Source organism: Capra hircus, chromosome 6 (genome assembly GCF_001704415.2).
Source record: "Capra hircus breed San Clemente chromosome 6, ASM170441v1, whole genome shotgun sequence".
Taxonomy (NCBI): Eukaryota; Metazoa; Chordata; class Mammalia; order Artiodactyla; family Bovidae; genus Capra; species Capra hircus.
In genome coordinates this window covers 29,690,509-29,710,799 of record NC_030813.1, presented here as the reverse complement: position 1 = coordinate 29,710,799, position 20,291 = coordinate 29,690,509, and the positions used below count along the sequence as shown (strand labels likewise).

General features: G+C 36.9%; 1 protein-coding gene across 3 annotated transcripts in view; it reads right to left on the bottom strand.

The window, feature by feature from the left end:
• UNC5C (unc-5 netrin receptor C) overlaps nucleotides 1-20,291 on the bottom strand; it is a 419,967-nt gene that overhangs the window by 174,408 nt on the left and 225,268 nt on the right. For all 3 annotated transcript variants that reach the window (XM_005681406.3, XM_018049297.1, XM_005681407.3), the window contains exon 2: nucleotides 10,610-10,831. In XM_005681406.3, the coding sequence (XP_005681463.1) occupies nucleotides 10,610-10,831 (222 nt within the window). The remainder of the gene's footprint in view (nucleotides 1-10,609; nucleotides 10,832-20,291) is intronic.

Genomic DNA, 20,291 nt, shown 5'->3' with positions numbered 1-20,291 from the left:
TAAATAATCTAAGATGTATATAATTAAAGACTCTACTAGGGGAGTAGCAGCAAGAATTAAAACCAGAAGGATGTTTTGGGGAGAATTCTGAGGAGGATTGAACTGTTTTTTAATGATCACTCTGGCTGCTGGAGTAAGGGGTGAAGTTGAGATTTCTATTTTTGCTGATGGAATGCAAAAAAGAGGTAACTAAAATAAGAATGAAAAAGGAGAAAGAATTCTGCAGTTGTGCCACTCTTGCAGGATCTGAGTGAGCACAGTATATTTTTTGAAAGCTCTATTTTGAGTAAAGGTAATTCACTTAAATTTGTGTCCATGTGCAGTTACTCTTTATCAATGTCTTTTTTTTCCTGTTAAAAAAAGGGGCTCATCTTTTGCTCACCAACTGAAATTCTTTTTATTTTTTGCTATTTGGCCAAATGTTGAATACCTTCACAAATAAAAATAATCAAATCCTAAGCACCATCTTGATTACTAAAGAACCACAAAGGGCCACATATAAAAAACTTGACACAAACAAGAAGGGAGATGAAAAGCATGAAAGATAAATGTTTAGCTGACACTGAGAACCAGATTTTCTTTCCTGAGAAAATAGATAATTGTTTTACATAGATCTTTTTTTGTTTAACTTAGTTCTGTGTACAAAGTTGCAGAAGTATTCAGGGAAACACTGAGTACAGGGCCAAGAGCAAAAACTTTGGAATCAGAGAGACCTGATGTTGACTCATTGGAAAAGATTCTGATGCTGGGAGGGATTGGGGGCAGGAAGAGAAGGGGAACAACAGAGGATGAGATGGCTGGATGGCATCACCGACTTGATGGATGTGAGTTTGAGTGAACTCCGGGAGTTGGTGATGGACAAGGAGGCCTGGTGTGCTGCAATTCATGGGGTCGCAAAGAGTTGGACATGACTGAGTGACTGAAATGAACTGAACTGAGTTCATATCAGGCCAAGAGGAGCAACGCCATGTCCAAGGAGTGGTGGCTGCCCAGGCGCAGGAGGGCCAAGAGGAGTTACTCCATGACAAGGTCAGGACGGGCAATGTCGTCCAAGGTAAGGAGCAGCAGCTGTGTTCTGCTGGAGCAGCCGTGAAGAGATACCCCACGTCCAAGGTAAGAGAAACCCAAGTAAGACGGTAGGCGTTGCGAGAGGGCATCAGAGGGCAGACACACTGAAACCACAATCACAGAAAACTAGCCAATCTGATCACATGGACCACAGCCTTGTCCAACTCAATGAAACTAAGCCATGCTGTGTGGGGCCACCCAAGATGGACGGGTCATGGTGGAGAGGTCTGACAGAATGTGGTCCACTGGAGAAGGGAATGGCAAACCACTTTGGTATTCTTGCCTTGAGAACCCCATGAACAGTATGAAAAGGCAAAATGATAGGATACTGAAAGAGGAACTCCCCAGGTCGGTAGGTGACCAATATGCTACTGGAGATCAGTAGAGAAAAAACTCCATAAATAATGAAAGGATGGAGCCAAGCAAAAACAATAACCAGTTGTGGACGTGACTGGTGATAGAATCAAGGTCCAATGCTGTAAAGAATAATATTGCATAGGAACCGGGAATGTTAGGTCCATGAATCAAGGCAAATTGGAGGTGGTCAAACAGGAGGTGGCAAGAGCGAATGTCGACATTCTAGGAATCAGCGAACTAAAATGGACTGGAATGGGTGGATTTAACTCAGATGACCATTATATCTACTACTGTGGGCAGGAATCACTCAGAAGAAATGGAGTAGCCATCATGGTCAACAAGAGTCTGAAATGCAGTACTTGGATGCAGTCTCAAAAATGACAGAATGATCTCTGTTCATTTCCAAGGCAAACCATTCAGTATCACGGTTATCCAAGCCTATGCCCCAACCAGTAATGCTGAAGAAACTGAAGTTGAATGGTTCTATGAAGACCTACAAGACCTTTTAGAACTAACACCCAAAAAAGATGTCCTTTTCATTATAGGGGACTGGAATGCAAAAGTAGGAAGTCAAGAAACACCTGGAGTAACAGGCAAATTTGGCCTTGGAGTATGGAATGAAGCAGGGCAAAGATTAATAGAGTTTTGCCAAGAGAATGCACTAGTCATAGCAAACACCCTCTCTTCCAACAACACAAGAGAAGACTCTACACATGGACATCACCAGATGGTCAACACTGAAATCAGATTGATTACATTCTTTCAGCCAAAGATGGAAAAGCTTGATATAGTCAGCAAAAAGAAGACTGGGAGCTGTCTGTGGCTCAGATCATGAACTCCTTATTGCCAAATTCAGACTTAAATTGAAGAAAAAAGGGAAAACCACTAGATCATTCAGGAATGACCTAAATCAAATCCCCTATGATTATACAGTGGAAGTGAGAAATAGATTTAAGGGACTAGATCTGATAGAATGCCTGATGAACTATGGACGAAGGTTTGTGACACTGTACAGGAGACAGGAATCAAGACCATCCCCATGGGAAAGAAATGCAAAAAGCAAAATGGCTGTCTGAGGAGGCCTTACAAATAGCTGTGAAAAGAAGAGAAGCAAAAAGCAAAAGAGAAAAGGAAAGATATTCCCATTTGAATGTAGAGTTCCAAAGAATAGCAAGGAGAGATAAGAATGCCTTCCTCAGCGATCAATGCAAAGAAATAGAGGAAAACAAGAGAATCGGAAAGACTAGAGATCTCTTCAAGAAAATCAGAGATACCAAGGGAACATTTCATGCAAAGATGGGCCCGATAAAGGACAGAAATGGTATGGAACTAACAGAAGCAGAAGATATTAAGAAGAGGTGGCAAGAATACACAGAACTCTACAAAAAAGATCTTCACGACCCAGATAATTACGATGGTGTGATCACTCACCTAGAGCCAGACATCCTGGAATGTGAAGTCAAGTGGGCCTTGGGAAGCATCACTATGAACAAAGTTAGTGGAATTCCAGTTGAGCTATTTCAAATCCTAAAAGATGATGCTGTGAAAGTGTTGCACTCAATATGTCAGCAAATTTGGAAAGCTCAGCAGTGGCCACAGGACTGGAAAAGGTCAGTTTTCATTCCAATCCCAAAGAAAGGTAATGGCAAAGAATGCTCAAACTACCACACAATTGCACTCATCTCACACGCTAGTAAAGTAACGCTCAAAATTCTCCAAGCCAGGCTTCAGCAGTACGTGAACCATGAACTTCCAGATGTTCAAGCTGGTTTTAGAAAAGGCAGAGGAACCAGAGATCAAATTGTTGCCAACATCTGCTGGATCATTGAAAAAGCAGGAGAGTTCCAGAAAAACATCTATTTCTGCTTTATTGACTATGCCAAAGCCTTTGACTGTGTGGATCACAATAAACTGTGGACAATTCTGAAAGAGATGGGAATACCAGACCACCTGACCTGCCTCTTGAGAAACCTGTATGCAGGTCAGGAAGCAACAGTTAGAACTAGACATGGAACAACAGACCGGTTCCAAATAGGAAAAGGAGTACATCAAGGCTATATTTTGTCACCCTGCTTATTTAACTTATATGCAGAGTACATCATGAGAAATGCTGGGTTGGAAGAAGCACAAGCTGGAATCAAGATTGCCAGGAGAAATATCAATAATCTCAGATATGCAGATGACACCACCCTTATGGCAGAAAGTGAAAAGGAAATGAAAAGCCTCTTGAAAATGAAAGAGGAGAGTGAAAAAGTTTGCTTAAAGCTCAACATTCAGAAAATAAACATCATGGCATCTGGTCCCATCATCCCATGGGAAATAGATAGGGAAACTGTGGAAACAGTGTCAGAATTTATTTTCTGGGGCTCCAAAATCAGTGCAGATGGTGATTGCAGCCATGAAATTAAAAGATGCTTACTCCTTGGAAGGAAAGTTATGACCAACCTAGATAGCATATTAAAAAGCAGAGGTATTACTTTGCCAACAAAGGTCTGTCTAGTCAAGGCTATGGTTTTTCCTGTGGTCATGTATGGATGTGAGAGTTGGACTGTGAAGAAAGCTGAGCGCCGAAGAATTGCTGCTTTTGAACTGTGGTGTTGGAGAAGACTCTTGAGAGTCCCTTGGACTGCAAGGAGATCCAACCAGTCCATCCTAAAGGAGATCAGTCCTGGGTGTTCATTGGAAGGACTGATGCTGAGGCTGAAACTCCAATACTTTGGCCACCTGATGCAAAGAGTTGACTCAGTGGAAAAGACTCTGATGCTGGGAGTGATTGGGCGCAGGAGGAGAAGGTGACGACAGAGGATGAGATGGCTGGATGGCATCACCGACTCGATGCACATGAGTTTGTGTGAACTCCGGGAGTTGGTGATAGACAGGGAGGCCTGGCGTGCTGCGATAATGGGGTTGTAAAGAGTTGGACATGACTGAGCGACTGAACTGAACTGAGTTCATGTCTTGATTGTCACCTCTTAGCTATGCAACTGGGCAAATGGTTTCTTTATCCTGCTGAGCCTCAGTTTTCTCATGTGAAAAGGAGAATCACAAAGTTATATCATAAGATTACTTTGTTGAATAAAGATATAATTCAGGGGATTCAGTATAAAGGCTGCAATTCTTTGCAATGCTGTCATGTTGGTCCTATTTATAATATTCTGCTAATGAGAGAATAATTACAGATGAAGTGGGAAAACCTAGGGCTTACTAAAATATCAAACTAATGGAGGTTTTCTAAACTCCCTTGTTTCTTCATAGAGGTGAAATGTTTGCTTTCCAATGGTGAATCTTAGGTACCATGGAAACAAGGGTTGAAAAGGTTTCAAGTAAATAAAAACCAAGCAGACAAGCCTGATCTTTTCACAAAAATGTAACCATAAAATTCTGAGCAGATGAAGATTTCTTTGGAATTCTGAAAGAACATGGATGCTTATACTATATTATCAAGAGCTTCTCAACACTCAAAATTTCTAAATCACCTAATACATGCTGCTTTCCACTTTTCTGTTTTTTATATTATGTATTTGCAAGAAATGAAATGTGATTTAAATGATGGAAAAGCAAACAGTAACAGTAATGAATGATCTTTAATCAGTGTATTTTATTGTCTATGGAATAGCTTTGTTCAGTGAATATGTATAACCATTTACTTAATATTTTAGAGCAATTCTGCATATTTAATATCTTCATAATTTAAAAGAAAGAATTTTAATTGGAGAGAAACTTTTTTTTATAGTTTTTCAATTAAAATGTACCTCTGGTGGAGATCTTACTGAATATAGTTGGCTTTTCTTGGTTACAAGGCAATATATCTGATTTCCAAGGTTGGTTTCAGGTATCATTTATTCTAAGATAGCTGTTGCTGTTGTGGAGTCACTAAGTAGTGTCCAATTCTTTTGCAACTCTATGGACTGTAGCCCATCAGGCTTCTCTGTCCATGGGATTCTCCAGGCAGGAATAGTGGAGTGGGTTTCTATTTCCTTCTCCAGGGTATCTTCCTGATCCAGAGACCAAACCCACGTCTCCTTCCTTGGCAGGCAGGTTCTTTACCACTGAGCTACCAGGGAAGCCATTCTAAGGAGGAGATACCTACAAAAAACAAACTTGTTTGCAATGACTTCTCTCTGTCCTGCCATCTAAGAATCAGTTTGATTTTTAAAATGCCTAGAAAATTTCTCTGATATCTAATATATTTCAAGACAATGTATTCTTACATTAATTCTATGTATTCTAATATTCATTAATTCAACGTATTCTAATATTAATAATCGCTAAGGCCCATAACAAAACAATACTCAAACTGTATTAAATAAAAAGCTGGGCACCAAAGTTGCAGATGAAACTAACTTCAGAGGAAAACCCCTCAAGTTTGAACCATGCAATTCAATTTCATTCACAATGTTCTGAAAGAGCAAAGAGATGGAAAACAAAGAGCTCTAATATAAGGAGGACTACAAATCTCTCTACTCCCAGTAGTGTATAGGTTGCAGATTTATGATAACAGGCAAAGAGCTGCAATAAAGCAGTTTGGGCCTTTTAAATTCAGATTTCATTATCTATCATGAAGATAATACATTCAGAGGATTGAATGAAAATCAAACAATAAAAAAAATCTCTTACTGCCCCAAATTCTGAGCTGTCAACTACTTGTATGTTTCTCCAGAAAATCCTAATGCATAGACAAATACATGTACATCTTCTTTTTACATAATAAAGACATATATTGCATGCAATATTATATATTTTGATTTTCACTTCAAATTTTATCTGATAGAATTTTCTACCACTTCACATGTGTACAGTTCTCATTGTTTTACAAAGCAATGCAGTATTCCATCCTAGAGATGAACTGCCCTTGATATACTAACCTCAACAAGGGTACAAAGGACAACTTTGCATACAAGCCTTTGTGCTCATCAGGAATTTTATTTTTAGATAGTTTCTAAATTTGTAGTTACTGAGTAAAAGGGTATATACATTTAGATGTTGACAGATATTTTTAAATTGGTCTTCTAAAAGATTATGTCAATTTGCAACCTCATCAACAAAGTATGAAATATCCCGATCCCACTCCGTTATCAACACTGTACTCTAATAACTGTTCTGATCTTGACAACATTTTCTTAGATGTGCCTTTACCACTTACATTTCTTTTCCTATATCTCCATCTTTAAACTCAGCTCAATTTTATTGGTATACATATCATTCCCTTAAAAATAGTTTAACAGCTGCTGCTGCTAAGTCGCTTCAGTTGTGTCTTAACTCTGTGCGACGCCATAGACGGCAGCCCACCAGGCTCCCCTGTCCCTGGGATTCTCCAGGCAAGAACACTGGAGTGGGTTGCCAGTTCCTTCTCCAATGCATGAAAGTGAAAAGTGAAAGTGAAGTCGCTCAGTTATGTCCTACTCTTAGCAACCCCATGGACTGCAGACCACCAGGGTCCTCCGTCCATGGGATTTTCCAGGCAAGAGTACTGGAGTGGGGTGCCATTGCCTTCTCCGATTTTAAGAGCTAGTAGTATATTAATTAAATTAACCCTTTGATTAGTATATATCGCTTCCTTGGTTTTTGTGGTTTTCTTGCTTTATGTAAATTTAATAATGCTTTATTTTTTCTAAAATAATGGTTTCTTATAAGGCTTCTGGATTTTGTCTTCATTAGAAAAGCTTTGATCACCACTGAAACCAAACAACCAATAAATAAATTGCTAGAATTTTCTCCTAGTGATGATGGTGATGACTGAAATGACAACAAGGATGATGATGTTAACCCTAACATCTAGAATTTATTTTATTCTAAAGAATGAGCTAGAACTCAAGCTTTATTTATTTATTTACTTACTAATTTATATTTTACTTTTCCAACTTCTTACCTTGTGTATTTAGAAATTACCACCATCACAGTATAAAATGCCTTAGAAGTTTATTTCCTGATTTCTATTTTGTGTCCATTAATCTGTGTGTCTTACTCTCTGCTAAGATCAAACTTCTTAGAGCTGATATCTCTTTATTGTGCTACTATTTCAGAATTTTTCCAGCTATTTTTACAAATTATTTTTCACACAATGCTATGACTTTATGGATTCATTTATAAATAGCAAACATTTAAAACTATTGTCTTTTTATCTAGGAACAAGACATGTCTTTCCACTTGATTCAAGGCATTGTATTATTATTTTTTTTGTCTCTGAGTGGATTTAAAACTCTTTCTAAAATTCTCCAAATTTTTGATAGTTTTGTATCTACATTTTTGCATTGTTATTGTAAATGATATATTTTAGTTCAATATAATTTGAACTGACTGTGCTTAGAAAAGTTGATGGGTTATGTATATCTTTTATCAGCCACTTTTCTATATTTTTTAATAGTTTTCAATTTTTCCTTTGAAACTGCATAAGTTTTCCAGATCTGCAAAATCATATTTGTCCAAATGATCATTTTCAACTATTTAGTTATTTATCTTATCTAATTGCATTGGCTAGTATGTTAAGAACACCACCAAATGACCGCCCAGGGGGCTCAATGGTAAAGAATTCACCTCCCAAGCAGGGGAAGCAAGAGACTTGGCCTTGATCCTTGAATGGGGAAGATCCTCTGGAAGAGGAAATGGCAACCCACTCCAGTATTCTTGCCTTGGAAATCCCACGGACAGATGAACTTGGCAAGCTACAGTCCACGCGGTCACAGAGAGCAGGACACAACCGAGCATGCACACATAAATTATGTTAAGAACAACATCAGAAGATACTAGTCTCTGTGGGTCTCTCTCTCTTTTTCCTGTATTTAAAGGTGACACATTCTCCTGGATGCTAGCTATCCTGTATAGTTTTGGATGAAAAGGAAAACCAACAAAAAAGCATTCCATTCCAAATATGAATACTACGCAAGTATTAAGGCTGCCAAATCTTTCCTCGGCTCTAATCTATCCCATCCTGAATTTGAATGAAAACATATCATATATTTTCATTTATAGTTGCTTTAAGATGTATTTTTAATCATTGGTATAGGCAATATTAATTAATTTTCTGTGGAGATAAAAATATAATGCTTTATGAAATGGAACTGTCTTTTAAAAAAATACACATAAACACATACACAACAAGAGAGCATGAGGCTGCTAGACGTGTTCAGTATCAGAGCAATTTTGTTTTTATTTATAATCTTCCTATAAAAGCATATTCATTAATCTAGTAAAGACAAGCCTAAGTATGTTTATGACTCTCATTTTAGTTTTGTGATTTTATTTCTTTTTCCTCTTACTATTAAAAAGTGTGTGTTTGAAATCTTTACAAATAAATGGGCTGAAACAAATAAAACTCAATTCACTTGAGATTTTGAAGACATCTGGTGGAGCTATTTACTGAGTAATTAGACCAAGAGGTGTAATAGACCAATTCCCTGAAGGAAGAGACTAGATAGCTGGATACCCAGTTATTTCTACAGTCATCAGCTTGCATGCAGTGAGCATACTGACTCACAAACTGACAATTATGTGGAGCTGCCACCTAATTTTCTAAGACCACTTGTGTTATATAAGTATATGTCTCACAAGCTTTTTCTTTTTTTTAGAGATGCCTCTTCTCAGGCTTCTCACGGTCTATGTTCAATCATCTAGTATCTCTTAATTGTTAGAAACATTGAACGAAGATTTCCTTCAAATGCTGGTCACTGCTTGCCCCTCATTAACCGACCTTTGGATACAAACACGAATTAATTACAACTGAATTTTGAAAACATGTATTCATTTTGTTACATAGAGATATTTGTGAAGGGAAATGAAGATATTTAAATACTTCCACTTTTATCATATTTGTCACAATTTAGTTTGGAAATATTGATCAACAAAGTCTTAATTATTAAAATGCATGTCTTAATATTATTTAAAAAATCACAAATCTGGAAGGAATGTGAAAATTCAGATTGTTATTCTCCCTACTGGAGAGCAAAAACTCTTGAACCACTGTAGAAATATATGTATTTCCTTAGTTTGAAATAACTCTAGGGGTTCCCACAACTCTCTTAAGTTACCTATGGTGGAATAAGAAATTTCTATCAAGAAAGTTACCTTTATAGCCAATATAAATCCTACAGTTTATTAAGATCTACTCCATCCTCTCTTTGGGTTTTAGTATTTTGCTATTAAGAATGATATTTACACAGAAATAAAGTCAGGATTTTTAACAATGTGAGAAGCAAATATACTCTAATCAAGATCTACCCAGATGGGAGCTACACTCACCACTTTTCTCTATGGAACCCACAATATCACTTTTCTCAGTCACTCTGAATTTAACTTCAGTGAAGACTTAGGTAATTAGGATTCATCTTCAGATGTAAGTTAAAGATACAAATATTTTGAATCTACAGTGTTTACAAATTGTTTAAAAATATATAAGGGAAACTATGCATGGGAATTAACACTTGACAATCATGTAAACAAGTGCTGCTGCTGCTGCTGCTAAGGCGCTCCAGTTGTGTCCAACTCTGTGCGACCCTATGGGCAGCAGCCCACCAGGCTCCTCTGTCCACGGGATTCTCCAGGCAAGAATACTGGAGTGGGTTGGTAAACAAGTACAATTTATCCTTAATTGAAAACGTTCCTCAATTCCAGGATATTTAGGCCTGACACCAGACTTGAAAACACAAGTGAAATTCAAAGGCATTCTTCACAAAGTTATTTACTTACCATAATTCAATCTATTCACTCTCATTATTTATCTTCTTAAGTATAAAGTAAAAGCGAAAGTCACTCAGTTGTGTCTGACTCTTTGTGACCCCATGGACTGTAGGCCACAGGTTTCTCTGTCTATGGAATTCTCCAGGCCAGAATACTGAAGTGGGTAGCCATTCCAATCTCCAGGATATCTTCCCAAACCAAGGATCGAACACAGGGCTCCCGCATTGCAGGCAGATTCTTTACCATCTGGACCATCAAGGAAGCCCTCTTAAGTATAAACCATACCTTAATTCTATGGGGTTCAACAGGAACCAAGTCAAGATTTATTCATCACATTTTCCTTTGCAATACAGGAAATGATATTACCAAATCTTAACCAAATGGCCTTAAAATTTTTTACCAAAGGATAATCATTGCACTTTCAATTTCAATAACTGAAGGAACGATATGACAACACATCAAAGTAGTAAGTGAATCCTAAACAGCAGCGCAAATGCAATGGGAAACTCACCGGAAGTTTCATCTACTCTCTCATCTACGATGTGGTCCTTCTGATGGACCCATTCACTATTGCACTTGAAGTAGATCTGGGTGGCAGGGCTGGCTTTACAGTACAGGTTCACAGGCTTATTCTTCACAATATAAGCTTCTTCAGGCTCAATAAGAAAATGTGGCAGAGGTTCAGGTGGGTCAGATGGAAAGGTTTCTGGGAGTTCATGAAAAAAGTCCTCATCTGGCAAAACAAGAAAATGAAAAATGTTTAGAACTTTGTAGCCATTTGCCTTTCACTTGCTCTTTGTTCAAAAATAATAAAACTGTGGGCAATCATTAGTCATATCCATTTCACCTGCCTTCTTTAATCAAGGTATACAGAAGGCTTGCATGTACTCCAGGAGGCATCACACCTGATGTTTAGGAATCATTTTCTAGGAACTTGCAATCAGCTGTGTCTAGCTTGAGTTGAACAGTATAGGAACATCAACCCTTCAACTGGGCATGTGCGAGTGTCCACTGGATGACATTTTGACATCTAAGGGCTGAAAACTCCACCCTCAGATCCTGCTAAGCGCCTTCATTTTTGAATAAACAAAGGCCTGAGCCGAGTTCCACCTGTGTAGAACAATTAACTGCACCTTTTTCCAGTCCCCTTTCCCCGAGCTCCCCAGGCTCCCCATGCCTTAGACAACCCTGCTTCTTTATTCTTTACTTCATAGCTACCTCTCGATGGCGCTAGTGGTAAAGAACCCGCCTGCCAGTGCAGATGCTGGAGACAAAGGTTTGATCCTTGGGTCAGAAAGATCCCCTGGAGAAGGGCATGACAACCCGCTCCAGTATTCTTGCCTGGGAAATCCCAAGGACAGAAGAGTCTGGTGGGCTACAGTCCATAGGGTCGCAAAGAGTTGGACACAACTGAAGCAACTTAGCATGCACGCATAAATACTCTGAACCCTCGCCTTTGGAGAGGTGGTTCTGAGACTTGCTCCTTGATATCTCTACTTAGCTGCCCTTTTTCCTGAAAACCTAGGCAGCTCTGAGTTTTGGCTTGCTGTATTTTGGGCAAAACAAACCTGGCTTGATAACAATAATGATTCATAAATCATCTAGTTAAGTAATTTGAGTGCCTGCTATTACACAGGCAATATGTTAGGTCTAGTGACTAGTTGTTTAACTAAGGATTTAGATGATTATTTTTATTTTTACACATGACAAAACACAATATCTAGGGTGATAATTATCTTGCCCTGAGAACGTAGGTAATAAATTGCAGAACTGGGATCAACCCAGCTTTGTTTCCCTCACAAACTGTGATCTTCCCAAGATAGCACTATCCCTCCCACTACAGAGTGTTACCCTTGAGAGCTGACAAAACCAAGAGCAACTTCATAAGAAAAACTTATTTGAAAAGTATAACGCTCTTGTGTGTGTGTGTGTGTGTGTGTGTGTGTGTATTCAGTCGCTAAATTGTACACCACTCCTTATGAGCCCATAGACTGTAGCCAAGCTCCTCTGTCCATGGGATTATCCAGGCAAGAATACTGGAGTGGGTTGCCATTTCCTCCTTCAGGGGATCCTCCTGATCCAGAGATCAAACCCATGTCTCCTGTGTTGGCAGGTAGATTCTTTTCCACTTGAGCCACCTGGCTATTAGGTAAGCCTTGAATCCTATGCAAGGAGTTTAGAAGAAATACTAGAAATATGAGTTAAAGATCTTTAAGTTCAGATTCAAGTCTGTCATTATTTTCAAAAGATGCCACTTCATGATATATTCTTTCACTTAACCAAAAATATTTATTGGATTAATTATTAATTTATAATTATTAATTATTATTGACTCAGAATTATTCTCAATACTGGAAATATACATGATAACATCAAGTCAACCAATAGTATTAATATTAATAGTTTTGCAGTAAAACCTAGAGTTTAGAAATGCTGTTTAGTCTTATTTGGAAACTGCATCTCAAATACCATAGAGTTATATGATTAGTCATGCTTATTCTCGTTCAGTTCAGTTCAGTTCAGTTCAGTTCATTTCAGTCACTCAGTCGTGTCCAACTCTTTGCGACCCCATGAATCCCAGCACGCCAGGCCTCCCTGTCCATCGCCAACTCTCGGAGTTCACTCAGATTCACGTCCATTGAGTCAGTGATGCCATCCAGCCATCTCATCCTCTGTCGTCCCCTTCTCCTCCTGCCCCCAATCCCTCCCAGCATCAGAGTCTTTTCCAATGAGTCAACTCTTCGCATGAGGTGGCCAAAGTACTGGAGTTCAGCTTTAGCATCATTCCTTCCAAAGAAATCCCAGGGCTGATCTCCTTCAGAATGGACTGGTTGGATCTCCTTGCAGTCCAAGGGACTCTCAAGAGTCTTCTCCAACACCAATTCTCATTAGAATATTAATAATATTAGAGTATTAACATGAAGAACAAAAGCCTCATTTTTTTATACACTGAAATTTGTCAAACATATTGCTCCTACCTTGCTGCTCCAATACCGCTGAATAAACAAAACCCCAAGACCATTACAGATACTTACACAATTTGAGGTATATTTTCCTTTAACTTGATTTCCAAATAAAAAACAGAAACTAATAAAAGTGCCCTTAGAAACCCTATTATTATACTTCACAAAAGACAAAGGAATCTAATGCACTACATTTCAGTTAGGCCTGATAATTGTCTTCTTATGAAGGATAGTGGAGAACAAAACTATTATTAACTTCCCACGTTGACTAAGTACCCTGCGCTAATATGTAAGTTTAAACTCTGAGGCCAAAATTAAAAGTTTTTACAAGTTCTTTAGAAGCATGTATTGCCGTTGTTCAGTTGCTAGGTCATGTCCCACTCTTTACAACCCCATGAACTGCAGTGTGCCAGGCTTCCCTGTCCTTCACTATCTTCCTAGGTTTGCTCAAAAAAAAAAAAAGCACATATATTCAGCAGCAAATATTATGGTGTTGGTAGTTAAACACTGATTACTAAGACATTATCTTGGAAGTCATTTCATGGCTTATTCAGTTGTTTCCCTGTTTGGGGAGACAGCCCTTGGGAAAGGGGACATTTGTCCACTAAGAAACTTGGCCTGGGACTTTTCCATCTAGGTCATGTGACTGCAGTCAATTAGTAATGACATCTAGTCTCTACTAATTTGTTCTGCAGTCAAAACTGGCTCTACCTGCATCACAGACAAAACTAGCTTTCAAAACCACGCCACAATTATAAACGACTGACCCTGCAATGGAAACGATGTTTCCCGCCTCTAACTTGATTTCTCACTTACTTCCTTAATATACTTTCTTCTGACAGGGCATCATTTCTGGACTTTCAATTGCTGGACATCAAGGACCCAAACTGTCAGCTTACTACAGAATAACCTCATTTCCATCAACTTCAACTTCTGTAGTCAATGTGCAAGAACACTCAAGAGTACCTAAATAAACAGTTCAGAAAGGCAGAGGAACAGGGCACTGAGGTATTGACAGATCCATCAGCGTGAAGCTGATGTCTTGAAGGCCTTATTCCATTTTTTGTTGTTTTTCTCTTCTGAAGCACTTACTGATACATGTAATGACAGACCGTGCCGATAATCAATAAAGTGCCACAAAATATAAGACTCAAATTCTGTAAAATGTTACTGTTGTTTTCAATTATTACTCATAAAGGCAGAGGGTAACTCAATTTTTTAACTATTTGTGTATATTTATACATACAACATGAGTATGTATTCCATAACAATATATTTATTCAAGTAAGCAAAATGTAAAAAAGCCTTCTTTTCAGTCATTGTTTTAGAAGATGAGACTTGCTCCTTTAGAAGGAATGATGACTGTAAGATATCAGGTGATTATATACCACCTTACCTTATTCAGTAATGTAGTGAAAGTAGTTACATGTTTACATCCTACAGAAAGATAGAAAAGGACTAAAAATTGATTACCCTGCCTAGCCAATACATATACCTCTTCATTCTTCACTTCATCTCTGACTTCAGCCAAGTTCAAATGTGGATAAAATGATATGAGATGCTTTAGTCATTTCAAAAAAAATTCATCTGATTATTTTGTTGCAAACCACTGGGAACCTTAATGGACTAGTCCAAGAAAAAGTCACACATATGCTCTCAAGGCAAACAGGGCTCTGTTAAGTGTGGGGAGAAAACAGTAATGATTTGATGCATTTAGAAAATGTATGAACAAACTAATCTTGAATTTCCTTAATTTTGAATTTTAAAACATAGATGATCACTATAATGAAAGAGAAATAATTCTATGAGTTTGAGGCTTCATAAATTATTAATTTTTCAAGGTGTCTGTTAAATAGCAATATCTAACTTATTAAGAAATTATTTCTATCATTTAAAATGTTTTCATCATAACTCCAGTGTTTTTTAATACATCATTCTAGTCTATGTATGAACCCCATTCTTAAATTTGATCTAGAGAGATGCCTTAACCAATCACAGCATATTAGTTTATTAATATTTCTTGTGCTACAGATACAGTATATTTAAGTCCATGCCCTAGATTAATTCACATCAAGCAATATGTACATCACTTCTAGTACTTAATTTGCATGTAAAAGAATGACATTTATAAAGGTAATTTTCAAGACCTTGAGTCAGTAAGATATACATAGTGAAATAGATAATACAAAGTGCAACTGTACTGATTATCAGTGGGCTTGCTGTTGAGAAACCCTTTCTTTGATCATTTGCAACAGATGGCCTGGGTACCATGCCCAACTGTGGAAAATGGCCCAGAAAACAGCTCTCCCACCATTAGGTTAAGCATGCTAAGAGAAAACTGTCTTTGCTCTAGACAAAAAATGGTAAGTGTCAGCATTGATTTCCAGATATAGTGGTATTACATAAATTGCCTTTTAATGAAATTTTATCTTCTATTTTTGCTAGAGTAATTTAAAAAAATCAAACAAGCAAGTCAATTCCCTTCAATCAAGATGTATAAAGAAAAATGGTTGAGTATTTAAATATCCAGTATGGTTACATCTATATGTATTTAACAAGGAAAAAGTGATCATCTCCAAATACCATGTGCAATAAGGAAAAAAATATCATCTGCAAGTGTTCACCTACAAATACCTCTTCATGAACATTTAGCTCTTCACAGTATAAATTTGCCTCTCACATATGCAGAAATCTACCTTCCAATTTTGGCAACCAGAGTTATCCAACTATTTCCAATTTTCAAAGCCAGAAATATATAACAAATTCTTAACACTAGTATGAAAGTTTTTTGAATACAGGGTCTACTGTTGTTTTTGTTTTTATTTTCCATAAGTCTAGTATAGCATCAGGCACTTATAGAAGGTCAACAAAATGCTCACACTAATGTGACTTTGAGCATTCATAAGAGATCCACAAAGTATTTTAGAGTTTACAGTGCCTCAAATTCATTTACAAATATAAGGTGTCATAAAAATAGTAAACTCTACAGACTGGACTGGCTATCAAATTTGTGTGGCCCAGTGCAAAATGACAATTTGGGGATCCTTTGTATAATAATGTATTAAGAATTCCGAGACGCTTAGAGCAGGGTATTAAACAAAGCATCGGTGCTGTGTGACAGCACAGGCCACATACCATGAAGGTGGCCCTGTCTATAAACATCATTTAGTTGAGGGTTTCACATCATGTGAAGTCTGAGAATTGAAATTAGATACTACTTAGTGGATATCCACTTTAGAACTTATCTAGTATTTCCCAGCTTCTTATAGTGATCAGATTTTTTTTCTAGAAGAAAACATGGCTTTTCAGACTGAGAAACTCAGGTGCCAATCAATTCTCTAAGCAAGTGTGTCTGCAGTGGTGTTCAAGGGAAAGTGTGTGATTGTATCTGTTACTGGCTTTCCCTTTGATGTACTCCAGTGCCCATCCAAAGGCCTGATCCAAAACAAACAAAGTTCCTGCCACACCAAGGTTAACATTTTTAGGGCACTAGAGGTATGTGAGAATAATAAACAAGGTTTGAGATTCTACCTTGAACTGGTAGGCTGTTTACTGAGATCATTTCCTAGCATGCAATTCATTTTACTGCACAAATAAGCCAGCTTTTTGATAGTAGTATTAAGGTCATGCTGCAAAAGTTGAAGCTATAAAAGAACAATTTGATTTTTCTGCCAGCTAGAGCAGTGAGTGTATCCTCTTACCGCTTTATTTCTTAATATAAATATCCAAAGAGCCTCCTGAAGTCTTCAGGGAGATAATGGGAACTCGATTTGTGAATAGCAACTTCAGACTGTGAAGCTATTTCTGACAACGCACTACAGTTATCTTAAGTCATTATTTATAAAGGCACATTCCAGATGCTGAAACTGTCCACATTACGCTATTTGGTCAAATTGACTTAATTAAATAGCTAAACAGTTTTTCTGCATGTAGTTCATTCAAATTAACAAAGAGAAATTTCCAAATTTGGTTTCATTCTGTTTGTTGAGTTCAGTATTAACTTAAAGATATACTGCCTTTTTGATTCAGATTTAACATGATTTTTCATTTTACCCTCCCTAACACATGACATAATTTTCCACTTTCTACCATTATTCAACAATGATATTAACACTTTCATTTCAATATCAGGTAAATCTCAGTATTCCTTTTCTGCCATCTCATATAGCCTTTTGTTTTTTCATTTATATACAAGAAGAGAAAGGTTTGCACCATGTACTATTTTTATAGACTTTCATTCCACCTAATTTTTGACAGGAAAATATTACGCTATGAACATCAGTCTAGGAAGCTTTAGGTTTCTGGTTTTATTGCTATATATCAAGCTTTAATTTTCATGAACTTAGTATATAAGTTTCTATATTTCTAAATCATAAGACTTAAGCTATTATGCTTATATCATAAAATATAGGACTATTATCTCTTTGTCTGAGACCTGGAGCGTAGTCTTTTGAAATGGAATTTACTTCCAAATGATTCAAGAGCAATTTAAAATGAATGACTACAAAGCTAATTTTATCTGCATTTGGCTGCCCATCCATCAGAGAAATAATTCATGATATATTACAACAAAAGGCAACTGGAATTAACTATTTGAATGAGACTTTGGCTTATTTTTAGTATTTTGATTAAAATATCCTTTGAAAGACAAAGACTATGGCTTATATTACAAGTAACATATTAATGGGTTCATCATTTAAATTTAAGTAGTGGAATATATAATGCCTTAAATCATGTATTGGACAATTTGAAAGTACTGCATGATTTCTAACTCTAAAAGAAAAAAACTTTTTTTCTACATTTAAGGAAATAATTTCCAAATAATCCCCATACATTATTAATAGTGACATGAAGTCAGCATGCTATTTGACATGCACTTAGCTGTGAAAGAGAGGCACCTCCTTCTGCTCCAGTATAAGCCTTTATTATTTCTGACTTTTGCCAACATAAAATCCTAAGTGTTTTCCTGCCTACAGTCTCTACTTTGCGATGTCATGTGTTCCATACACCATGCTCTTAGAAAAGTTTGCTTCCTTCTTCAAATAATTTAATCAATGCAATGTAAAGCATGATGGTAAGTTTCTTTTTGCTTATCACATTAACTAAAATATACTGAATGATTGATGAGGTTTTGAGGAAATGTGTATTTGCACATACTGGCTATAGTGTAAATTGGTATCACAGTAGAAAGTGTTTGAAAATACAAATAAAAATTAAATCTATGTATATACCCAAATAGGTTATCCCACTTCTTGGAATCCCTGTTTCAGACATAATGGCATCAAAATATAAATGTATACAAAGATGTTCACTGCAGCATTGTCTATTTAAACAAATAAATGATACACTGCAACAAAATGCAGCTGAAATTAACTATTTAAATGAGTTTGAGAACAACTTAACAACAAACTAAGGAATGATCAGATAATTATTAATGATATATCCATCCAGGAAAACACTATTTTATCAATAAAAATAAGGAGGCAAATTTGTATGTATTAAATTAGAAGAGTATCCATTATTCACTAGGCAAATAAAACAAGGTTTCAGCCAATCGGTATAGAGTGATGCAACTTTTGTTAAAGACAGAAAAGAAGGAATGAAAGGAGAGAGGGCAGAAAGAGCGGGGTGTGTGTGTGTGTGTGTGTGTGTGTGTGTGTGTGTGTAGATGGCTGCATCAATAAATCACGAGAAAAAGTGTAAGGCAAAGCCTAGAAGCCAAAGCCTAAAAATATTAACAGTAAATACTTCTTGGGGAGAAGAATCAGAGAGCTTTAGGGGGAATTTTTTCCCTCTATTAGGAGTGGATTTTTCACATCCTAGATTATGGAGGATTTCTATTTTTTAATGTGTTTTTGAGTTTGTATTTAAATTAAGAAAAGGGGAAATTAGATAATTCCACATGCAACCTACAGCTTCTGCCTAGAATAATCAGTATCAGTTTCTTCACTAAATTAAACCTTCCCAAATCAATGCTACTGACTCCATAAAGCCTTATGTGATGTCTCCACTAACACCTGTGTTCAAAGATCACATTGCTTGTAGCTATACACCATTTATTTCACTCTGACCAGTTATATCTCATTTTTGTCTTATAGTCCATTGTCCTAATTTCTTCATCTGTGTGACCTCTGACTTTAAGATAGTACATTATATTTCTCAAAATTTGCTTAAAAAATATTTGTGGATTATCTTCTATATGCTAGGGCTGTCCTAGCTGTTATAGTCAAGCTGCACTTTATCTCTCAATGAAATCTTTTTTCTTATAAAATGAGATAGTGAAATAAAAGATACTAAGTTTATGATAATCTGAATTTATAGTAAAAATTGGCCAATTAGTCTGGTTATGTAAATAACATGTTTATAATTCATTAATACTTGACTTTCACTTTAATGTGCTTATTAATTTTAGGATGTCAGAAAGGTTTGCTAACACAATTAGAAACTTAATGGGCTTCCCTGGTGGTTCAGATGGCAAAGAATCCTCCTGCAAAGCAGGAGGCCCAAGTTTGATCCCTGGGTTGGGAAGATCCCCTGGAGAGGGGAATGGCTACCCACTCCAATATTCTGGCCTGGAGAATTCCATGGACAGAGAAGCCTGGCGGGCTACAGTCCCTGGGTTACAAAGAGCTGGACACGACAGTGTGACTAACACACAACAACACATAGAGATTTATATAGTGAATTAAGAAAAAGTTCTACCCCTCCCCCCCATGATAGGTTCTACTGCGTTCTTACTCTCCATTAATGGTTAGAATTATAAATCCTACACTATTATTTTGAACTTCAGGAATCTAATGAATAAAGCAAGATCACTCAGAAAAATATTATAGAAACCAAACAATTATCAATAGATAAGTAACATAAATCTTAAGTTAATCCTTAAATTTTAATTTAACTAAAAGAATGACTTATAGTTTAAAAGAATCCAATAAAGATTTGAAAATTTAACATTATATTCATATAGCATATATTTATTTCATTCCTGTTAAACTCTTCTGTGACGGTCAGTTTTACAAGTCAAGATGCCAAGAATACACTCTCCAATTATTCAATCAAATGCTAATCTAGGTGTTGCTGTGAAGATATTTTCTGGATGTGATTAAGCCCAAAATTAGCTTCCTTGAGTAAGAGAAATTATGCTAGATAAAAAGTGTGTGCTTGATTCCATCCATTGAGAGCCTGATAAGCAGCCCTAAGACTTCCCTAGCAACACCCAGGTTACTACTT